This window comes from Gopherus evgoodei, chromosome 2 (assembly GCF_007399415.2).
Source record: "Gopherus evgoodei ecotype Sinaloan lineage chromosome 2, rGopEvg1_v1.p, whole genome shotgun sequence".
NCBI lineage: Eukaryota > Metazoa > Chordata > Testudines > Testudinidae > Gopherus > Gopherus evgoodei.
In genome coordinates, this window is record NC_044323.1 from 194,412,888 (window position 1) to 194,433,220 (window position 20,333).

The window sequence follows — 20,333 nt, forward strand, 5'->3', positions numbered from 1 at the left end:
TACTTCACCCACCACTGAAATGGAACCAGCAACCTTTTTACATCACATAGCAACAATAAAAGACACAAGGGAATGTTTTCTGTTACAAATACAATTGGAGAAACCATTTCAGTAATGTGCCCCTTTCACATCTGTTTTATCAGATCATTTTATTCCATCTCATGGAAAAAATCCAATGAAAGGGAAAAACTACTCTGAAAATTCTGTGTGACTTGCCACACTGAGTTTCTGCTACAATATCCTCTTTGAGGTAAAGGGTCTAGAGCACATAGGGAGATCCAGTTCCACCCTTCAGGATATTATGGCATCTGCATGCAGGGCAAACTCCTCTGTGTTGCTCCTCAGTGCTCCTATTGTGCCACAGGAAACCAAGATGCCTTTGACTCCCTAATCAGCAGATATGTTCAATCAACCCTCTCTTTAAATGACTGGTAGCTGCTATCATTCAAAATTAGTTTTGCTCTGATTACAATTATCTTCCATTAAGACAGTGTTTCCCAAACTTGGGACGTCGCATGTGTAGGGAAAGCCCCTGGCAGGCTGGGCTGTTTTGTTTACCTGCCGCGTCCACAGGTCAGGCCGATCACAGATTCCACTGGCTGTAGTTTGCCGCTCCAGGCCAATGAGAGCTGCTGGAAGTGGTGGCCAGTACGTTCCTGGGCCCACGCCGCTTCCAGCAGCTCCCATTGGCCCGGAGCGATGAACTGCAGACAGTGGGAGCCGTGATCGGCCGGACCTGCGGACACGGAAGATAAACAAACCGGCACGGCCTGCCAGGGGTTTTCCCTACACAAGTGGCGTCCCAAGTTTGGGAAACACTGCATTAGGACATTCTTCTCAATTGCACAGTTATCACAGATGGTAATACTATGGCTATGCCCTCTGTCTCACACCAAGCTGACAAGCTGACAAACCACCTGAAACCTCACAGAACTCTGATAGCGGGTTTTGAGGGATGAGGGACAAAACTCACTGGATCCAGTCTCCCCTCTTTCTGCTCATTATGAGCTACATTTGGTTGATGAGGCACTTTTCGGATTGCTACATTTCTCAAAAGGGGAAGACCTAATCCTTAGTCGTTATCTGGGAGAAGGGGTAGCTCAGTGGTTTGAGCAGTGGCCTGCTTAAACCCAGAGTTGTAAGTTCAATCCTTGAGGGGGCCACTTACAGATCTGGGGAAAAAATCTGTCTGGGGATTGGTCCTGCTTTGAGCAGGGGTTGGACTAGATACCTCCTGAGGCCCCTACCAACCCTGATATTCTATGGAGTCTGCAGGGAACAGAAACCTACTGGTTTCTCATGGGAGGGGAGGGATAGATAGCTCAGTGGTTTGAGCATTAGCCTGCTAAACCCAGGCTTGTGAGTTCAATCCTTAAGGAGGCCATTTAGGAAACTGGGGTAAAAATCTGTCGTGTTGGTCCTGCTCTGAGCAGGGGGTTGGACTACATGACCTTCTGAGGTCCCTTCCAACCCTGATATTCTCTCTCTGATCTTAGAGTAATACTGTGGACTGCAAACTAATTTCTAGTGGTCCACACAGAACTGGCTGACTATCCTTGTCTCTGGTTACTTCTACAAACATCTAGACTTTTCATAGCAAAGAAATGCCTGGATGTCTGTGAAAACTATATGAAACAAGGAGTCATCCTAACTTTCTCCATTAGGGGCTGCAGCTCCTGGAAAGAGAGAAACAGCAGATCTTAACATTTTCAAAACTCTGCTATTTCTACTGCATTCTTCAAATTCTACTCTTCATTTTAAAAAAAATTAAGCTTTCCTTCTTTCACTGACAAGATAATCAGCATGTGTGCTACTGCTCGGCAAAGGCTGAAATTCGTATTTCATATAAGCGATTATTCTAAAAGAATTGTAAATTCTGCTCCTTCCCATCCTCTTCACCTCTGAAGTGTGAACTTCAGCCTGACTGGAACCATTTAAATGTTTGTGATAATAAGTCCAGACCACTTATTTTCTCTAATTTTCTTTTTCAAAACAAGGAGAAAAATATTATTGTGATATTATGGTAGCAGAGTTAAGATAAAAAAAATTCAGGAAAAGGAAACCTTAGATTCCAACAGAATTTTTAATTTGGCTACATATCGCTTCCATATCTTATTATACAGTTATGATGTGAACAGTAATGTCAGGCAACCCATTTAACTAGAAAAACACAAGTATTAATAATTATTCATGGTGAGAAATACTTTTATACTCTTGCAGTGTTCTGAAAATTCACATCGGAAAGAGCACATATTATCATGAACAACACTATGCCCATCAATATAAATATTAATATAAACATAATACTTCTTACATGCATGGGATGTTTGATGAGTTCTTTTGTGGCATACAATGCTTTACTTGCCATTTTTACTGGAAATCCACATAGATGAGGAAGTTTAGACTTTAGGTCAGAAAGAAAAGAGTTTAATACATCTTCTAAATCTATTCTATTAAAATATTGGACTGGTTGGCTTCTTATGCAACTTAAAGGGTACCTGAACAAGTGTTAAGGGCTATGTAAGATTTTGTATAATGTAATTAGCATTTTGTATAATGAAACTGTTTATCCTTTTCTTGAGTAAAAGCTTAAATACACACTAAAATTTCTTCAAAAGAATTTAAAATAAAAAAAGCAGCTTTACTATTTTTAAAGGGACCAAAATTTTAGTAGTTTTAATGGTTTTAGAGATTTGAAAGTTTTACTCTTATTAGGCTAAATTAAGCCATTTTCATTCCCATTGAGAAGTACTTTACTGCTTGAGCAGTCCCATTGAAATCAATGGGACTTCCTGCAGAACAAGGTATTATTCAACATGAGTAAAAGTGATAGAAACTAGTGCTTTATTTGTAATATTCTCCCGGTTTTCTTCATTTCCTTCTCTGGATATTTTAAATTATTTTCTCATTAAAAGCACAACTCAATATGAATCTTGGTTTTTAGTCTGACTTCTTTCTTTGTGAGCATGGTTCTGAAATCAGAATTTCCTAATTAATGTGAACACCCTCTACTGGCAGTCATTTCAGCAGCAACATAAAATGTCTGAAACAAATATTATTTTTTCAGTATTTCAATGACGCATGGGTGGATTAAAAAAAGTAAACCTAGAATATGGAGGATAGTCTCCACTGGACTGCACAAATTGCAAAGCAAAGGAAAAATGAGGCCTAAACTAATTGATAATGCCCCTGCTAAAGGATGACTTGCAAAGAAAAATATTCTTAGTGCCATTTCTTGTTTCTATATCAAGGAGGCCTGAAAAGATTTATTTTTATAAAAAGGGGGGTTTTCTGCTTGTTTTTAAGATTATAAAGTCATAGGTCGTCTAGTCTGTTTTTCCTGGAAGACTCTTGATTATTGTGAGGAACAAGTAACTTCACAGATATTATTGGGGTGAAACCAGACTTAGGCTTCAATTGTGAAAACACTTAAAATGTGCTTAACTTTAAGCATGAGAGTAAATGTTAGCAGGTTCAGGGCCTGTGTGGTGAAGTAATTTTATTCAGATTAAGATTTACTAAAACTTAATTTTTATTCAATGGGCTTTTTTTGTCTTTGTTGTTAAAGCCTATTTAACTCATATGCCTGAACAAACAGGCTGAAGAAAAATTATTCTCTCTAAGATTTGGCATCCCAGCACCTACAAGAGTTCTAATTCATATCTCAGGATCCTTTAAGAAACATCTCCAGCAAAATAGGGAAGCCCAGATTTGACATTATTCATTAATAACACAGAAGGACTGAATTAAATATTTTGGACTATATTTTCTGGTGGCATAGCCTCATTCACTTCAATGGAATTACAACTGCAGTGAATTTGGCCCCCTATTTGGATTAGAGTTTGGATCTTGGTTAGCATGGTAAAGGAGAAGACAGTACAACACAAAAGAAAATATATATAAAGGATATGTAAAGAGCCGTTCCCCTATCAGTTTGAAGTAAACACTGCAATATATTTTTGTCTCTCCATGATCCTCTGGAAGGATATACCCATACTAAAAATAAAATACACATATAAATGGAATGCTATTTTAAATAAATTGATTAATATAAAAACATTCAAAAAAGACACGAAAGGAAAAAAAATCACATGTAATCATGTTCTTTCCTACCAGATTCTTCCAGTGCATCTGAAAGTCTTTGTATGAATGAAAAGGAGACTCTGGTGGAATTATATGGCTAATACTTATGATCTGACCCATTTTCATGCTGTACAGGGGTAAAGCAAAGACAGAATGTTAGATACAACCCATAGCATAGCTGAAAGCACAGTTATTTGGTTAACTGTTTGTTTTTGTTGGAAATTAAATAGAATTTTACCTTGGCAAGACATAGCACCAGTTACTTAAAATGGAGTGTCTCTGAATGACTGTATTTTTATTGTTGTCAAATATTTCTAAGATGTTTGCTGAAATGTCAAAGTCTTCCAGCTTTAAATAGAAAAAAAGTGTTTTGTTATTTTCAAATACTGCTTCATTTATACAAAGTGAAAAAGGAACATGCAAAACATCTAACGTGCATTCAAATGTACTACTGAAACTTATACATGAATATTCATTTATCAGTCATTGCAAGCTGCTAATTTTAGAATTATATTCACATTATAACATGGCGAAATCTGTTTCAAATTTTAAAAACCTATACTTTCAGGAACTGGCTAAAGACGTAAATGACTTAAAGGCTGATAGGTCATATTGGAGGTACTTTAACATGCAAGTATACTAGATCCAGGAGGACAACATAAATGTCCTCAGATTAAGAACATCCTTTCTATCCCTGCAGTACTTTTAAATTCTACTCAGAAACTAACATATTCTAATGTTGGACAACTTAGTGACAGTATTGCACCACAATAACCAAGGTAGCAAAAGATCCCAACAAGGCTACCAAGAAGCTATATGCCTTTGCCTCTTGGAAAAATCAAGAGATGCCCAGATATTCTGAGAGAAGACATGCTGGAGCTAAAGCCACAGACATTCTTAGACCTGGAGAAACATTCTTTTCTGACTCTGTTGTTTGTCATGGGTTGTGTCCATTTAGTGACAGAAAAGCCCTTTCCATTGCTGTGTCTATCTTCAGACTAGCAAATTATGGACCACAATGGGATTATACTGATTTTTGATAATGAAACTACATCATGGTAACTACATCATCACTGCCTGTGTCATTTTCAAGGCTACCCTAAAGTTGTCTTTGATTAGTATGTTGTCTAGCTAGGGGGGAAAGTGGAATTTCTTTCTCCTGAGAGCCAAAGAGATTCTCAAGGATAGAAATGGATTGAAAATGCTTGCTTTTGTAAGCAAAGAAGTAATCAGAAATTTAGTACTCATTGTACCAGATCTGTTAAGGTGATGTGGTGGCTATCAGAGCAGATGCTCATTTCTTAATACTGAAGTATGGTTTCTGATATATTTGCTAACCATGCCCATGTCCAGTATGACCCAAACTGCTTCTAACTTTTTTGGGGTATCACAAAGAAAATGGAGCAGGTTTCAAAGAAGCGCTGTTCAGACAGAACTTCTTTGATAGCTCTGATGGCTAAAAGTTGATAGATGGTTTTGAACATAAGATGTTACTTTAAGGGTATGGCTACACTCAGAACTTCAAAGCGCTGCCATGGCTGTGCTTTGAAGTGCGAGTGTGGTCGCAGCGCCAGCGCTGGGAGACTCTCTCTCAGCGCTGCACGTACTCCACCTCCCCATGGGGATTAGCTTGCAGCACTGGGAGCCACGCTCCCAGCGCTGGGGCACTGTTTACACTGGCGCTTTGCAGCGCTGTAACTTGCTGCGCTCAGGGGGGTGTTTTTTTCACACCCCTGAGCGAGAAAGTTGCAGCGCTGTAAAGCACCAGTGTAGCCAAGGCCTCTGTTATAGGATGGAAGTGAAAGAAGGATTATCTCCTGGGGAATGTGGGAGAATATTATGGTATAAATCGACCTAGTGGCATAAAGATGTCCGTCCACTGTAATCATCATGCACTGTGTGCAGATGTCCTTCTTTTCTGTGGAGACTACAAGGAAGGGGTCAAAAACCCTGGTGTCAAACAGGGTTTTTGGTGTTTGTGGATGATACAGTGCTTAAATCTCAGTGGCGTCATCTGCCTCTATTGCTACTGATACATCTTCTTCTCCAGAGGAGGACTGTTGTGTAACATCTTTGCCTAGCAGTCCCAAATGGATGTACGTTTCATGTGAAAAATCTACTATCTTTGGGGAAATAGTTCTACCAGCACGCGCTTCCCTTTTCCAATGCTCTATTATTATTTTCCCTGAAATTCTCTTCAAACAGCAACTGTAGGGAAATCTCACAGCTCTGACATTCTGACTGGAATGACTGTCAGACTCTCATAAGTACAGCCATTTCCAATAATATATGGCATATATATTCAGTACAAGATGAGGATAAGGAACTAACATAGTGCATGTCCAATGGCAATTGGGAGTAAACATCTTGATCCACCATGTCCTTTTCAAATAAAGCATCCCAGATAAAATACAGCCAATAAAAAAGTGCAAGTAGGATGAACAAAATTAGCCATAGAAATTAGAACTGTTCTGTACCTTGGGTGGCGGTAGTCGAATTGTGCAAGCCTCTACACTGATGCAAAGTTGGGTCTCTGATACATTGAGGTCCATGACTGAAATAAAATCAAAACCAAAACCACTCTGTATATCTGTATAATTGTCTATTAAGTGAGAAGGTAAAGCCAAGATTCTTATTTAAAAAAACAAACACACAAAAAAAACCCAACCCTCCAACTATTATGCTCAGTGTAGCAGTACCAAAAGGTAAGAAGAATTACTCTTCATGTATAAAGAATTATATTTCAATTTTTTGAAATCAAAATAAGCATTGTCTGGCTAATTCCTAATATCAATGACTAAATTTCACTTGTAAAATGTATGTGAACATACATAACTGCACAAAGCTCATAGTCGTATGTCCAAATGGTCACTTGAATGCACAAATATCAATTTGCACAGGCAATTACCTGCTCCTGAAAATATTTTCCAGGTGCAAATTTAGGTGCCAATGTTTTAAAATTTAGTTCTTAAAATTTATATTTGAGGTATAGAAATAAAATAAATATATTTTCTATATATTTATTCCTAATGTACTAAGGAATAATGCCACTGTGGTCTGATGTTTTGAGAACTGTAAATTTAAGGCAGTTAATCATAGTTATTCATTTTACTTTACCCATGTTCATCAAACCTCCATACCACTTGTGCAGTCTGAACTACATTTGCCTAAAATTAACTGTTATAACCAGGTTCTCCCAACCATATATGTCAATCTATGGTCATAGGTTAAGATTAATAGTATAAAAATACTCCTCTCTCTCTCTTATAGAGGTGCAATTAATTTGAAAAGTGTCCATATAATTTAATAGGTATCTGCCAATAGGTATCATATGATTGAAGTTATCTGTAGATTGCAAAATGAAAAGATATTGGGCTGACATACTAAGACCATGGAAGCTTTAGTACAATCTAACTAATTTCTAATAGTACACAGCATTGTACTTACCAACAGCATTTTGCCTTCCCATATGAGACAAAAAATTGCTTCCTTAATAAATAAAATAAGTATGTATTATTTTTATAAAATCTATGCAAAAACCCAGTATACTTTAAGACTTTTATCTCAGAAGTATTTTATGTAGCAGAAATGTATAAAGTGCATAGTTTATTTTGTGTGACAGGGTTCCTGTGTAGTTTGTTCCCCTCACAGAAAAGAAAAAAATTGTATCAGTGAATTTTTCATTGAATTAGAAGTGGCATGTAAATCAACACAGAAATATGCATGAAAGCACAACTATAAAAATGATGTTTCTCTCTCAGTAAGGAATTTGTACACAGAATTGCTTTTCATTAGGTAACAGATAATGCAACTTCTACCACCATATGTGTAGGGGGGGTGGGGGGAAGGCACTTTGTCTGTACAAGTGGGAAGAAAAGGGTGTGGCTCATTTAAGGTTGTTCCCCTCCTTCAAACTGATGTGGGTAGGGAGAGGGAGGCATTACCTAAGCTAGGGCTGGCCAGAGGGCGTAAGGTAAGCCACTGTCCTCCTGCAGGGCCGGGAAAAGGTATATATGCTCTGTCCTGCCAGAAAGAACCCTATCTCATGGATCAACAGTTCCCACCCATTGGACAAGTGTAGAACTGGGTTTTTGTGGTCTGTTGTGGGCACTGTCCTCATTGCCTTTTTCAGGACGGGGAAGGAATTTTTCCCTTATCATCAGATTGGCTGGAATAGGGTGGGATTTTTCACCTTCCACACACCTTCAGGACCTGATTGGGTCAGCCAGGAAGTAAGGTTAAAGTAGTTGCAATGTGGTTGGTAGCAGTGTCCAGTGCAGGTAATTATTCCACAGGGAGTCTGGTTTTCTAATTAACGGGAGTTGGAAGGGGACTTAGGGGAAGGTATCCCCTAAAGAAGTTGGGGAACAGGGCTGGGGCTCCTACTGTCTGGTACAGTGAGGAGACAACTCCCTTTCCCCAGCCCCTTAACCCTCACGTGAGGAAAAGGTGGTGGGGTCCCAGCAATGGTTGTAATCAAAGTTGGAGGGGTGCAGGCTTATGGCAGCCCTCCACAAACATGTGGAAATGAGTGAGAAAGAATGATAACCTGCACTGAATGAATTATTGCTGATAATTCCAGATGAATTAAGTTACTAAAGTTGCAGCCTAAAAAGCCACATTACTCACATCTTGTTGTACTTAAATGTCTGGAACGTAATCCTCAGGCTCAAAAGGAAAGCTGGATAGAAACATTGCTTTGTCTTCTTCCACCAACCCAAACCAGATGATAGATTAGAAGCAACCCCAGAGCTACCATGTGTGTTTTACAACAAAAAGTTTTAGTCTAAGTGATACTATGAAATTAAGAACCAAATAGTGGCCTTGATTCCAATAAGGAGGGGCCACTGACAACAGATGGGTAGAATGTCTCAGAAAGTACCCAGGGGAGTTGGGGGTAAAGGTGCTGGACAGTCCTTTTCATACTGGTTGAAGAAGGGCTAGTGTGTACTTTGTCTCCACTCTCCCTCATACCAACCAGCTTGCCATGTCCCTTGGCCATGGAAAGCTTGTGGAAACATTCTGCTTAGGTCACATGCAGCACACTGTGGAAGGAGGAAAGAGCTGTCCTGAATACACTTCGTCATTAGCATACCTATACATAACAAGATACAGTGTAACTTTGAAATCTAAAATAACTACTGTAGCAATATCATCTTTTGGGCAGATAGGCTATATATCCCAGAACAAACACTAAAAATTTAGTTCAATAAGAGTAAACCAATTTCATGCCATCTGAGGATCTGGCCCGCTGATTTTAATTCTTTTTCTTGAATACACTGAATTGGTTTTAAATGGATGTAAATCTGTTTTGAAAATAGTTAATGAAGAAAAAATGATTCAAAATAAAATAAAAGATTCTGATAACAGTGACACTGGAACTAACACAGAAAAATGGATTTTTATCCTAATTTATACTGTAGAATAAATCCATACAATTTCTGTAAGGGATGAATAGCATATGGTTGTATTAAAACCACATCCACTGGTGTCTGGTCTTCTACATTTGCTAATTTGCCACTCTTCTCCCCTTGTTCAGTTAGTAGGGGAAACATTGTTAGGTGGTAAGAATAACAACATCTGGCCTCATGAAACTTGGTGGAAAGACATGGTTGTAAAGCACATAACTGTCATCCTATGTAAGTGAAGTGTGCAACTTCTGTGAAACAGAAGTGTTGATTATGAACAACTGATTTTGAAACCTATTTACTTTATTTTCATAAATTATTTGCTGTACTGCAAATTTGATTTTGAAATTATTAACTGAATATGCTATGGTCAATTTACATGGTTATTAAATCAATTACACAAAGGGGAGGAGAGAGAGAAAATTTGAATTACTTGCCCTTTTGCATTATTCATTAAAAATTGAACTGGGATAAAGAAACAATCATAGAAATACACACAAACAAAAATGTAAAACTAATAATCAAAGACTAGGCAGCATATGCATGGTAAATATAATTAAAAATAATAAAGTACTGAAAGTCAAAGGGTCAGGCTCTGACCCAATTGAATAAAATACCTTGTACCAACAGATGACCAGCCTTATTCCAGCTGGGGGCAAGTCGGGTTATAAGTGTGTAACAGAGACATGGTTGAAGGTTGGCTGGGCCAACTCTCTCTGGAGCCTCAATCTAGTAATATTAACAAAGGAGAAAAAAAGGATTAAATAATTATATAATAAGTAGATTTTAAAGCAATTAAATCAAGATTTTATAAAAGATAATCATACTGTCATTTTGGACCAGATCCTGCAAGATGCTGAGCCCCTGTACCCTTTATTTAGTTGGGAACTGCAACAGATTTGAGACCTTTGGGATTTGGCATTTTATATTTTACTGGACACCAACATTAAGGTGCATTCTAATGCATTCTGGGTTTTTGGAGGGTCAGAAGGTTGGGGGGAAAGGAATGACTGAATAAGTTATAGATAGTACTTTTCAATGGATACTGTTTATTTCTCATTCCAAACTCTAACCAGTGATTCCCAACATGCACATACATCAAACCCAGCTGCTGGTCTAGCCTGAGATCAAGGATGTTTTTTGATGAGATCACAGGTTTGGTTGATTAAGATAATTGTGTTGACATAATATACCTATATATCAGTAAAGCATGTGACTCAGTCCCACATGACAATCTTTTAAAAATAGCTCTAGACAAAAATCAATGTACCCTATACTAAACGCATTAAAAACTGGTTAGCTGGTAGCTCTCAAAAAGGAAGTTTCCAGAGAGGTCCTATCTGTTCTCAGTCCAATGCTATTCAATACCTTTATTGGTGATCTGGAAGACAATATAAAATAATTTCTAATAAAATGTTCAAATGACACAAAAAATGATAGAGTGGTAAATAATGATGGGGTCAGATTAGTTATACAATTTGAAATAGATCACTTAGCCCTGGTCTACACTTTGAGTTGAGGTCGAATTTAGCAGTGTTGGATCGATTTAACCCTGCACCCATCCACACAATGAAGTCATTTTTGTTGACTTAAAGGGCTCTTAAAATTGATTTCTGTACTCCTCCCCACCGAGGAGATTAGTGCTGAAATCAACCCTACTGGGTTGAATTTGGGGTAGCGTGGATGCAATTTGACAGTATTGGCCATCACAGAGTGTTCCATTGTGACTGGTCTGGACAGCACTCTCAACTCAGATACACTGGCCAGGTTGACAGGAAAAGCCCCACAAACTTTTAAGTTTCATTTCCTGTTTGGCCAGCATGGTGAGCTGATCAGCACAGGTGACTATGCAGAGGTCATCAGCAAAGGTGACCATGCAGTCCCAGAATCACAAAAGAGCTCCAGCATGGACCGAACGGGAGGCACTGCGTCTGATTGCTGTATGGGGAGATGAATCCGTGCTATCCGAACTCCGTTCCAAAGGACAAAATGCTGGAATATTTGAAAAAATCTCCAAGGGCATGAAGGACAGAGGTTATAACAGGGACCTGCAGCAGTGCCGCGTGAAACTTAAGGAGCTCAGGCAAGCCTACCAAAGAACCAGAGAGGCAAATGACTGCTCCAGGTGAGAGCCCCAGACATGTCACTTCTATGATGAGCTGCATGCCATTCTAGGGGGTGCCCCTACAACTACCGCACCCCTGTGCTTCCCCCCTTCCCACCCACCCCGGGCTACCTTGGCAGTTACTCCCCACCCATTGAGTGATGAATTAATAAAGAATACATCAAATAACAATGACTTTTTTGCCTCTGCAAGCGGTGATCAAAGGGGGGAAGGGAGGGCGGTTGGCTTACAGGGAAGTAGAGTGAAACAAGGGGGCGGGTTTTCATCAAGGAGAAAAAAACAGAACTTTCACACCATAGCCTGGCCAGTCATTAAACTGGTTTTCAAAGCTTTTCTGATGCACAGCGTGCCCTGCTGTGCTCTTCTAACCGCCCTGGTGTCTGGTTGTGCATAATCAGCAGCCAGGCGATTTGTCTCAACCTCCCACCCTGCCATAAATATCTCCCCCTTACTCTCACAGATATTGTGGTGCACACAGCAAGCAGTAATAACGATGGGAATATTGGTTTCACTGAGGTCTAACCGAGTCAGTAAACTCCAAAGGCACATTCTACCAGCATTATGCACTTGCTCAGCCTATCGTTGAACTGCTCCTTACTAATGACCATGCTTCATGAGCCATGGGAGCAAGAGGTAGGCTGGGGTAGGTGCGACCACATGGTGCTGCTGACTGCGAGACCAGCCTGAGGCAGTAGCCTCCAGCTAGCATGATATTCCAGGCAGGACTGAATCTCCATTAGATGAAACTTAAAGAAGACAATGACATAGAATCATTCCCATTTTTGTACAGGCGCCCCCGACCGACCTCACTGAGTTCAGCCAGGAGCACCCATGGGACAACGATGACGGTTAGCAGTTGTTTTACACCATCTGCCATTTGCAAGGCAAGGCAAGGGGATGCTGCTGTGTAGCACAGCAGTACCGCGTCTGCCAGCAGCACTCAGGAGACATATGCTGACAGTGAGCTGAACGGGCTCCATGCTTGCCGTGGTATGTCGTCTGCACGGGTAACCCAGGAAAAAAGGCAAGAAATGATTTTTTGCCATTGCTTTCACGGAGGGAGGGAGAGAGGGGGGCTTGACCCAGAACCACCCACGACAATGTTTTTGCCCCATCAAGCATTGGGAGCTCAACCCAGAATTCCAATGGAGGGCAGAGACTGTGGGAACTGTGGGATAGTTACTACAGTGCAACGCTTTAAAAGTCTACGCTAGCCTCAGTACTGTGGATGCACACTGCCGATTTAATGCGCTTAGTGGGGACACACACAATTGACTGTATCAAATCGATTTCTAAAAAATCGACTTCTATTAAATTGACCTAATTTCATAGTGTAGACATACCCTTAGCAAGGTGGGCTCATCCAAACAAAAGGTCTTTTTATACAGTCAAATGCAAGGTCATACATCTAGCATCAAAGAAAGGTAGGCCACAATGAAGATGCAAATGCATGATTGCAAATTGGTTTTGATTATAACTACTGGCATCCTACTCAGCAGTTTTTGAAAGTCTACACTCAGCCATACAAATGCAAACGTTGTATCACAGGCAAGGTAGCACAACAGAATCATAATATACATTGCAAACAAAACAAAAACAGGTCATGGACAGGGCTTCACAAAGTTTTCTGTACTTTGCATTATTTGGTACTGTAATACACAGCATACGCATTTTGTGCAAAATTTAAGAAGGGGGGAGATTTTCTGTTGGAATGGGAATTGCAAGCACTATGAAAAACATCAGTTTTTATTACTGGTATCACAAGTATTGGCAACAATGAATAAGTGTAACAGTGTGAAGAATTACTTACTGTAGCTCCATGTTTCTCTACATAAGCCTGACATTTTCCTGTTTTGTAAAAAGATATCTAAACAAAAACAAAAAAGTATTATCTGAACCTTTTGAACTTAAAAGGAGTATTCAACAATTACTTGTGCAGCCTTACCACATTCTGTACTAACCATTCTTCCAGAGCCAAGTCGTTGATATCGACCTGTCTTAATTTGTTGTTACTATTGGTGGGGTTTTTGTATTATTATACAGCCTAGAAGCCCTAGTCATGGACCAGGACCCACTATGGCAGAAATTTCTAATCAAATTGCTTTGAAACTACCAACTGTCCTGAAGTGGGGCTGGTGGCTGAAAAGATCCATAATGGACACAGGATGGCTGCTGATGGTCTTTTCCCTGCCTGATAACTCCGTTCTCAAGGTCAGCGGGGAAGAGATATTTTTCTTTGCCCCTAACCAATGACCAACATAAAATATTTAATTAATGCAGCTGTATGAAAATGTCTTCAGACAGGGCTGACTCTAGATTTTTGTACAGCTCTGTGCAACTCATGACATGCAGGGTCCCATTATATTCCCCCCACCACAGTTTCTGAGGCTCTTACTCATGATGCTGGGGAAGGAGGAGACGATATTTTTAAGTGACAAATGTAAACTGGTATTTATATAGGAAAAATACATGATTTAAATTACATGGAAAAGTTTTCAGCTATGTCCATTTCAATTTTTGCTGTTTAGGAGCAACAATCCTAATGTTGTATTAGAATTTGTATATTCATCTTGATACAAGAGAGTTTTTTTATACATTAAGAAGTGAATACATAAATTAAATAAAGTCATTTTTCAGTGTTAGACTACAGGCCTGGCCCAACAGCATCTTTTTTTTATAAGAACTATCTCATTAATATGTGAAGTGAATGATAGTTTAAAAACACCAGGCACAATATTTTAAAAATACATAAAATATATAGTAGTATATAACATTAAATAATTAATTTAGTTTACAGTGAAAGTTAAGAAATTGCCCTTATTATGTAACAGACATTCCCAAAGTATCGCCAAACATTTTGGGTAAAATCTTAGACCTACTGAAGTCAACAGTTTTACCATTGACTTCAGTAGGACCAGGATTTCACTCCTCCTCAATGCTTAAGGCACATTTCACTGTACTTCTCTTTATGAAGTGATGATACACATTACTCACCACTGTCCTTTCAATGCGCCATTTCTTCCATGGAAGAAATAATATGGCACATACATTACTGGTGTTAATTTACGTATTTTGCATTAACAACAATTTATATGTAAATGGTATCAATTTACTTATAGTTGTTCTGCTAACAAAACGAGTTGGAATATAGATAGAAATACTGTAAGTATCAGAGATTTTATTACTGACCGCCATTACAACTGAAATTTGATTCAGTGTTCCAGGGACAGGTGAAGAAAGGATGTCTTCATGAAGAAATAACAATTGCCTACAAAGATAAAACTTTTCAAAATTAATTCTGAACTGAATTTCCTCTAAATTGGGCTTGACATCTCAGCATTAGGTTACCTTTATTTTAGTTATATTTTTCTAAAGTTTAACTACATTTTCCAGTAGTTCAGTGGAAAGTGCTGGATAGCTCAAGTTACTGATTCACATCCCACCCAGACTGGTCAGTCACAAACAGTTATTTGATAATTGTTGGAGACCTTTGTGAGAAGAAACAAAATCCACATTCAGAATTGGCACTCACTATCTTCCAGAAGGTGGGAAGGTAAATGTGAAACAAAACAAGAGTATGCATGGTAACTGGAGTATGTTGGGAATGTGAGTGTGCTTTTTGGGAGAGAACTACCATTTTATTCCTCAACTCAACCTCTGTAAAACACTGTAATATCTCAGGTTATACATTCAAAGAATTACAGCTTTGCATAGGACTATGGACTAACTTTTATTCTTTTTATTCTGTTTTGTTCTTTTATAATCATTTATTATTCCCTTACTAATTCAGTGGTCCACTCATAACAAGTGACTTAAAATTGAACACCTCTACAAGCTATAAAGGATTTTGTTGCTTTTTTTTTAAAAACAATTGTCATGTACCTTACCAGAACCGGCACAGGGGAAAAAATGTATTCTTTAATAAGTATGTCATAACTGTGAGGAACTTTACTGATCTTGTTACAGTTAACTACTAATGAAATACTTTTAACAAAAAATAAAATAAAATAACTTCTGAGAATGTCAATCCTTATTTGCCTTTACCTGCAAATCTTCATCTGTGTATTCCTAATCTCATTTTCTGCCAGTTTAGTACCCAGTGTAACCTTAACGGCACAGAGTTTTTGTAACTCAGGCAGACTGACGAAGAACAGCGACTGGTGTCTTGTGTCATTCATCTTATTTTGTTAACTGTCCCAGCTCAGCAGCTTAGTCTTTAATAAAAGAAAAATAGGACTTCATTATCAAAAAGAGGAACTATTATTAGGATATTGTGTAATTATGAAATAATGTAAATGTAAGCAGTGTCAGAATGAGCTCTACCCTGACATCTGGTGGTGAGTTGTGGAAAAGGACTTCAGGAGCTGATCTCATTTGTATGGGCACACCTACCCCACCTTGCATGATGGGACTGCTTGCCCAAATAGTCACTTTGGTTGCTGTGGGAACCCCAGTCTCTGTGTTATTGGGACAGGAGTAAAAAATGTTATTGTCCTGGTTATGTGAATCAAGGGCAGTAGAACTGTACTTGGCATTTTATGATGGCAAGATGGACTCAACTGAGCCAAACTTACTTGGTTGTGGGTCTTTTGCTCATGCTTTATGTTATGAATCCTGTTTGTGGTATTTTCCCAACATAATGCTACATTGTTTTCCTCCTTTATTAAAAGGCTTTTGCTACACTCAGACTCTGTACTTGCAAGAGGGGAAGTATTGCCTCTTAGAGACACCCAGGGGAGTGGTATGCAATTGTCCCAGGGCACTGGGTGGGGGCTAGAGCTGGTTTTGCGTTGTGTTATTGAAACAGAACCCCTAGATATTGAACCGAGCCCTTGTTGCTGCCAACTCTGACGGGCAGAAGGGTTACACAAACAAATTCATCAATACAACTATATTCCTATTAACATTAGGTGAGAGTTTATAACATATAATAGTTTAGTCAACTTAGACAACTTATCACATTTCATGCATTTTATAACACAGTAAGCATAAATCTCACAGACGATGTTAAAACAATGTTATGGGCATATCTTATGTTCACAAAAGCAAGAAGCTTCAGAGTTAAGGCAAGAATGACATTGTCCTTAAATTACTCTGTTGTGTCAACATTTTGGACCAATCAAGCCCCTGTGATCCATGAGTGAAGATCTCTCTCTGTCAGGATCTTCCCTTCCTGCATGGAAAGGGGAGTCATCTGCCTCTGCACTGTACTCTTTTTTCTTACCCCAGAATCCCAGTAGGGGTCTAAGTCAAGCAATGGTAATAGGCAGGCTGAGGAAGAGATTGCAAGCCACACGACTAGATGCACATAAAGATTCCTCCTCACGCACCGTGCTGGAAATGTAACATATCCTAGCGGCTTTATTACATTTCTGTGTCCTACAGCAAAGTTTGTCCCCCTTTTCAAACTATAGGGGAATATTATATTCTATCTAGTTTCTTATACCATGTTCATCAAGTACCTGAGCATTTTCTAGTGCATTCAGCATCTGTCACATATTATTTGTTTCCATCCTCTACCCAGAAGAAGTATGCACAGTGCAGTGTTTTGTTTTGGTAGAGATTTTTTTTTAATATACATGCAGCTATGTTTATGTTACAGAAGGCAATATCAATAAAGTGTGCCCTGCACAAGGAATGGAAGGTGATGAGATTTGTGATGATCATTAGGAATTTATTCCACAGTCTCACACTACTCCTGAGAGAGTTATGTCTCTGGCAAAGATGAGTTTTATCCTTATTATATTAATGCTAAAAGACACAAGCAGCTGGAGTTTCTTAAGCGCTGAAGGCCAATATTAAAGCAAGGAGATCCATGCTGAGAATTCCTCCTCTTCAGCTCCCTTGTGCCAGTTTTTCCATAAGAATGGATGATTAGGAAGCAGAGCCTCAGCTGGTGTAAACTATCACTGGTTTCACTAAAATAAATGAAGATTTGCCCTTATGCCTTTAATTATTGCACTGCAGACCAGATAAAGTCTGAAGGCTGTTTGGAACTAGCTCACTTATGACACAAAAAGTTAATGAACGACTATTTCACTGCTCAAAGAAAACGTATTCAGTTAACAGAAATATTACACAAAAAAGAAATAGTTAACTAAGAAAGACTACTTATATCCAACCCCTCCTCCAGGTATTGCCTGATAATTACAGCTGTCCTCATACTCTCCTCCCACCCCCCAAATAATCATGAATGATGGAATGGCCTTATCGGAGCAGAAGAAATAGTAACAATAATAATGCAAGTCCCGTGTTAAAATTCTGCAAAGTTACAATTCATCTGAAAAGATTTGTAAATTATGACTTTAAGAAATCTGGACAAACATTTATTAAGGAATAAATGTTACAGATTAATGTTACATTTGTAATTTTACTCTAACGTACACCTTGCTTAAAATCCAACCACATTTATCTAAAAAGAGTTTAAGTATGATTAAAATCTGTGGCCCAAAAACTGAGAGACCAGCATCTTATCAATTAAATAATCCCATGCAAATTAACATGCAGGGTGAGATGTGGAGCTACACATCATACAATCTTAACCAGACTGAAAGCTGACACTAAGGGCACACCTAAATTGTCCTGCAGTTCGGATTACAGGGGTCTGAATAGGAGTATGCACCAAATGCTGTGCTGTAGCTCCCACAAGTGGATGCCGCAAGTCTGAATTTACAGTTTCTTTGAAGCTGTTTAAAGAGGATTACATTCATGTGTAGCAGCAACCTTTTAGTTTGTGCCGAGTGTCCACATAAAGGAATTACAACACAGCACTTTTGGTGTGAAATGCTAGTCACACTCCCATAGTGCAAACTGCAGGGTAGTGTAGACAAGACCTCAGCAGAGTCACACATGAGCTGAATAAGTAAACAGTATTGCCAACCCAAGTGTTCAAAAATCAGAAGAAGAGGGATCCCAGGCTGGTGGACACAAAGTCCCGTCTCTTTTTCCCTACTTCCCCATCAGTGGACCAAAGAGCCAAAACAATTTCAGACAGGAGAAATAAGGTTTTAAAAACCAAGTTGGGTCACATAGTCATCCTGATACTCAGTTTTCTGTTTTATGAAAAGTGATGTCAGTATGAAAACTGCACTTAAAGTCTTAGAAGATGATTTGTGGTTGAACATTTTAATAGAACTTACCCTACTGGATCAGACCAGTGGCCCAACTAGTCCAGTAATCTATCTCTCTTGGGATTAAATACTTCAAAGAAAGGTACAAGTAACCCCATACCAGATAATTATGGTATATCTTGCCAATAGAGATGTTTTTTTCCCAATCCCCTGTCAGTTAGTGGTTGGATCACAGTAAAAAAAAAAGTACCCTAATATAATTGCCGCTAGCCACATAATCCATATAAATATCAAGTATGAAGAGAAGCACGGTCCAATAGGCCAACACCACAAACTGCAGATAAGACACACTCCCTGCCCCCACCCCACAACACTCACTTGTTCATGAGTCACTTGCAAAGAGGAAAGCTCTGCCCCACTGGACCTCCAAGGTGGCACAGGCTGTTTACAGACTGTCAGCAGGGTTCAGTAATGGAAGGCAGGTTGAGGATGCCCTTCAAATAAATACAGTTCAAACAACTGTTTAGTTTGCCCCAACTATATGATTTCACCCCATCTATTTCTTTCCCCAGATCCTCCTACACTGGAGAAAACTGCCCCTAGCTGGCCACCACTCAGAGCAACCTCCAGCCCACAGGAGCAGCGTTTGGGACGCTTTGCTTTGGATTTAGAGCATGAGGAATGGGGATGGGGGGGGGCTGCTGAGAGATTTATCAGATCGCTATTGAGCCGCCTCTTTCCGCACGATGTGGATGGGGTTAGCTCTGCGGAGCACTTTATTTCCGCAATAAGCTGAGGGGCTGAGGTAGGCAAACGGGAGAAGGACCAAGCCGCCGCCCATTCCCGGGAGTGACAAGTGAATGGGGGTGGGGGTGTCAAATGGCGGAGCAGGGACGGTACCAGGCCAGGGCTGCCCCTGGACCCGGCCTCTCCCCACCTCAGCACGGCGCTCTCGCGGGAGGGGGCGACTCGGCATGCAACCCGCGTGCTGCCCCCTCGACTCGCTTCCCGCCTTTCCTCCCGCGGCCACCTGCCGCCTTCAGCTCGCGCGGCTTGGAGCAGGTGCGCGAGGCTGCTGCGCACGCGGGCGCCGGTGTAACGACAGGAACAGTAACCGCTCCAGATTGCAAAACGGGAGGGTTGCTCAAATTGACGTTACACCGGCAGCCGATCTTGCGCTGGCAGCTAAGCAGCATCTAGGTGTGGCTGTGAGAGACGGCAGCAGCAAGAGGTGTCAGCGCTAGGCGCTGAGAGCCCTCCCTGTGCAAAGCACAGAGCTCATGGGCAGCTGTACAGGGGGCCCAAACGTGCGCCGCAGATGTAGCCCAGCGCATGACGAGAACACCGGCCCCCTGCAGACCCTGCGTGCTAACAGCAAGTTGCTGCTGGTGTCACTTTGTTCCCCAGATGATTGTCGTGGCGCTTCGAAGCTCCGCCTTGCCCCTCTCCCGCCAAGATTTCAGCTGCCCTCCGCCCAAGGCCAGGTATCAGGACAGCAGAGACCACACAGCGCCCCTACAGGCCGAGCCGTTCAATGGCACACGGCATGTCTGGCAGGATTGGAGAAGTCACACTAAAGCCCCCCCCCAATAGTTCTGAAGGGCCACGGGGCACATTCTGTGTTAGATTGAAATGAAACAAAATGCT

The 20,333-nt window shown here is 40.2% G+C and overlaps 1 protein-coding gene across 1 annotated transcript in view; it reads right to left on the reverse strand.

The window, feature by feature from the left end:
• LOC115645162 (uncharacterized protein C18orf63-like) overlaps positions 1-15,794 on the reverse strand; it is a 36,256-nt gene extending 20,462 nt beyond the window's left edge. Inside the window, exons 1-10 of the mRNA XM_030549545.1 lie at positions 15,661-15,794; positions 14,806-14,884; positions 13,427-13,483; positions 10,109-10,220; positions 7,531-7,572; positions 6,561-6,637; positions 4,322-4,431; positions 4,114-4,210; positions 3,884-3,996; positions 2,315-2,486 (exon numbers count right to left, since the gene is read on the reverse strand). Of these exons, the coding sequence (XP_030405405.1) occupies positions 2,315-2,486; positions 3,884-3,996; positions 4,114-4,210; positions 4,322-4,431; positions 6,561-6,637; positions 7,531-7,572; positions 10,109-10,220; positions 13,427-13,483; positions 14,806-14,884; positions 15,661-15,794 (993 nt within the window). The remainder of the gene's footprint in view (positions 1-2,314; positions 2,487-3,883; positions 3,997-4,113; positions 4,211-4,321; positions 4,432-6,560; positions 6,638-7,530; positions 7,573-10,108; positions 10,221-13,426; positions 13,484-14,805; positions 14,885-15,660) is intronic.
• Between the last annotated feature and the right edge of the window lie 4,539 nt (positions 15,795-20,333).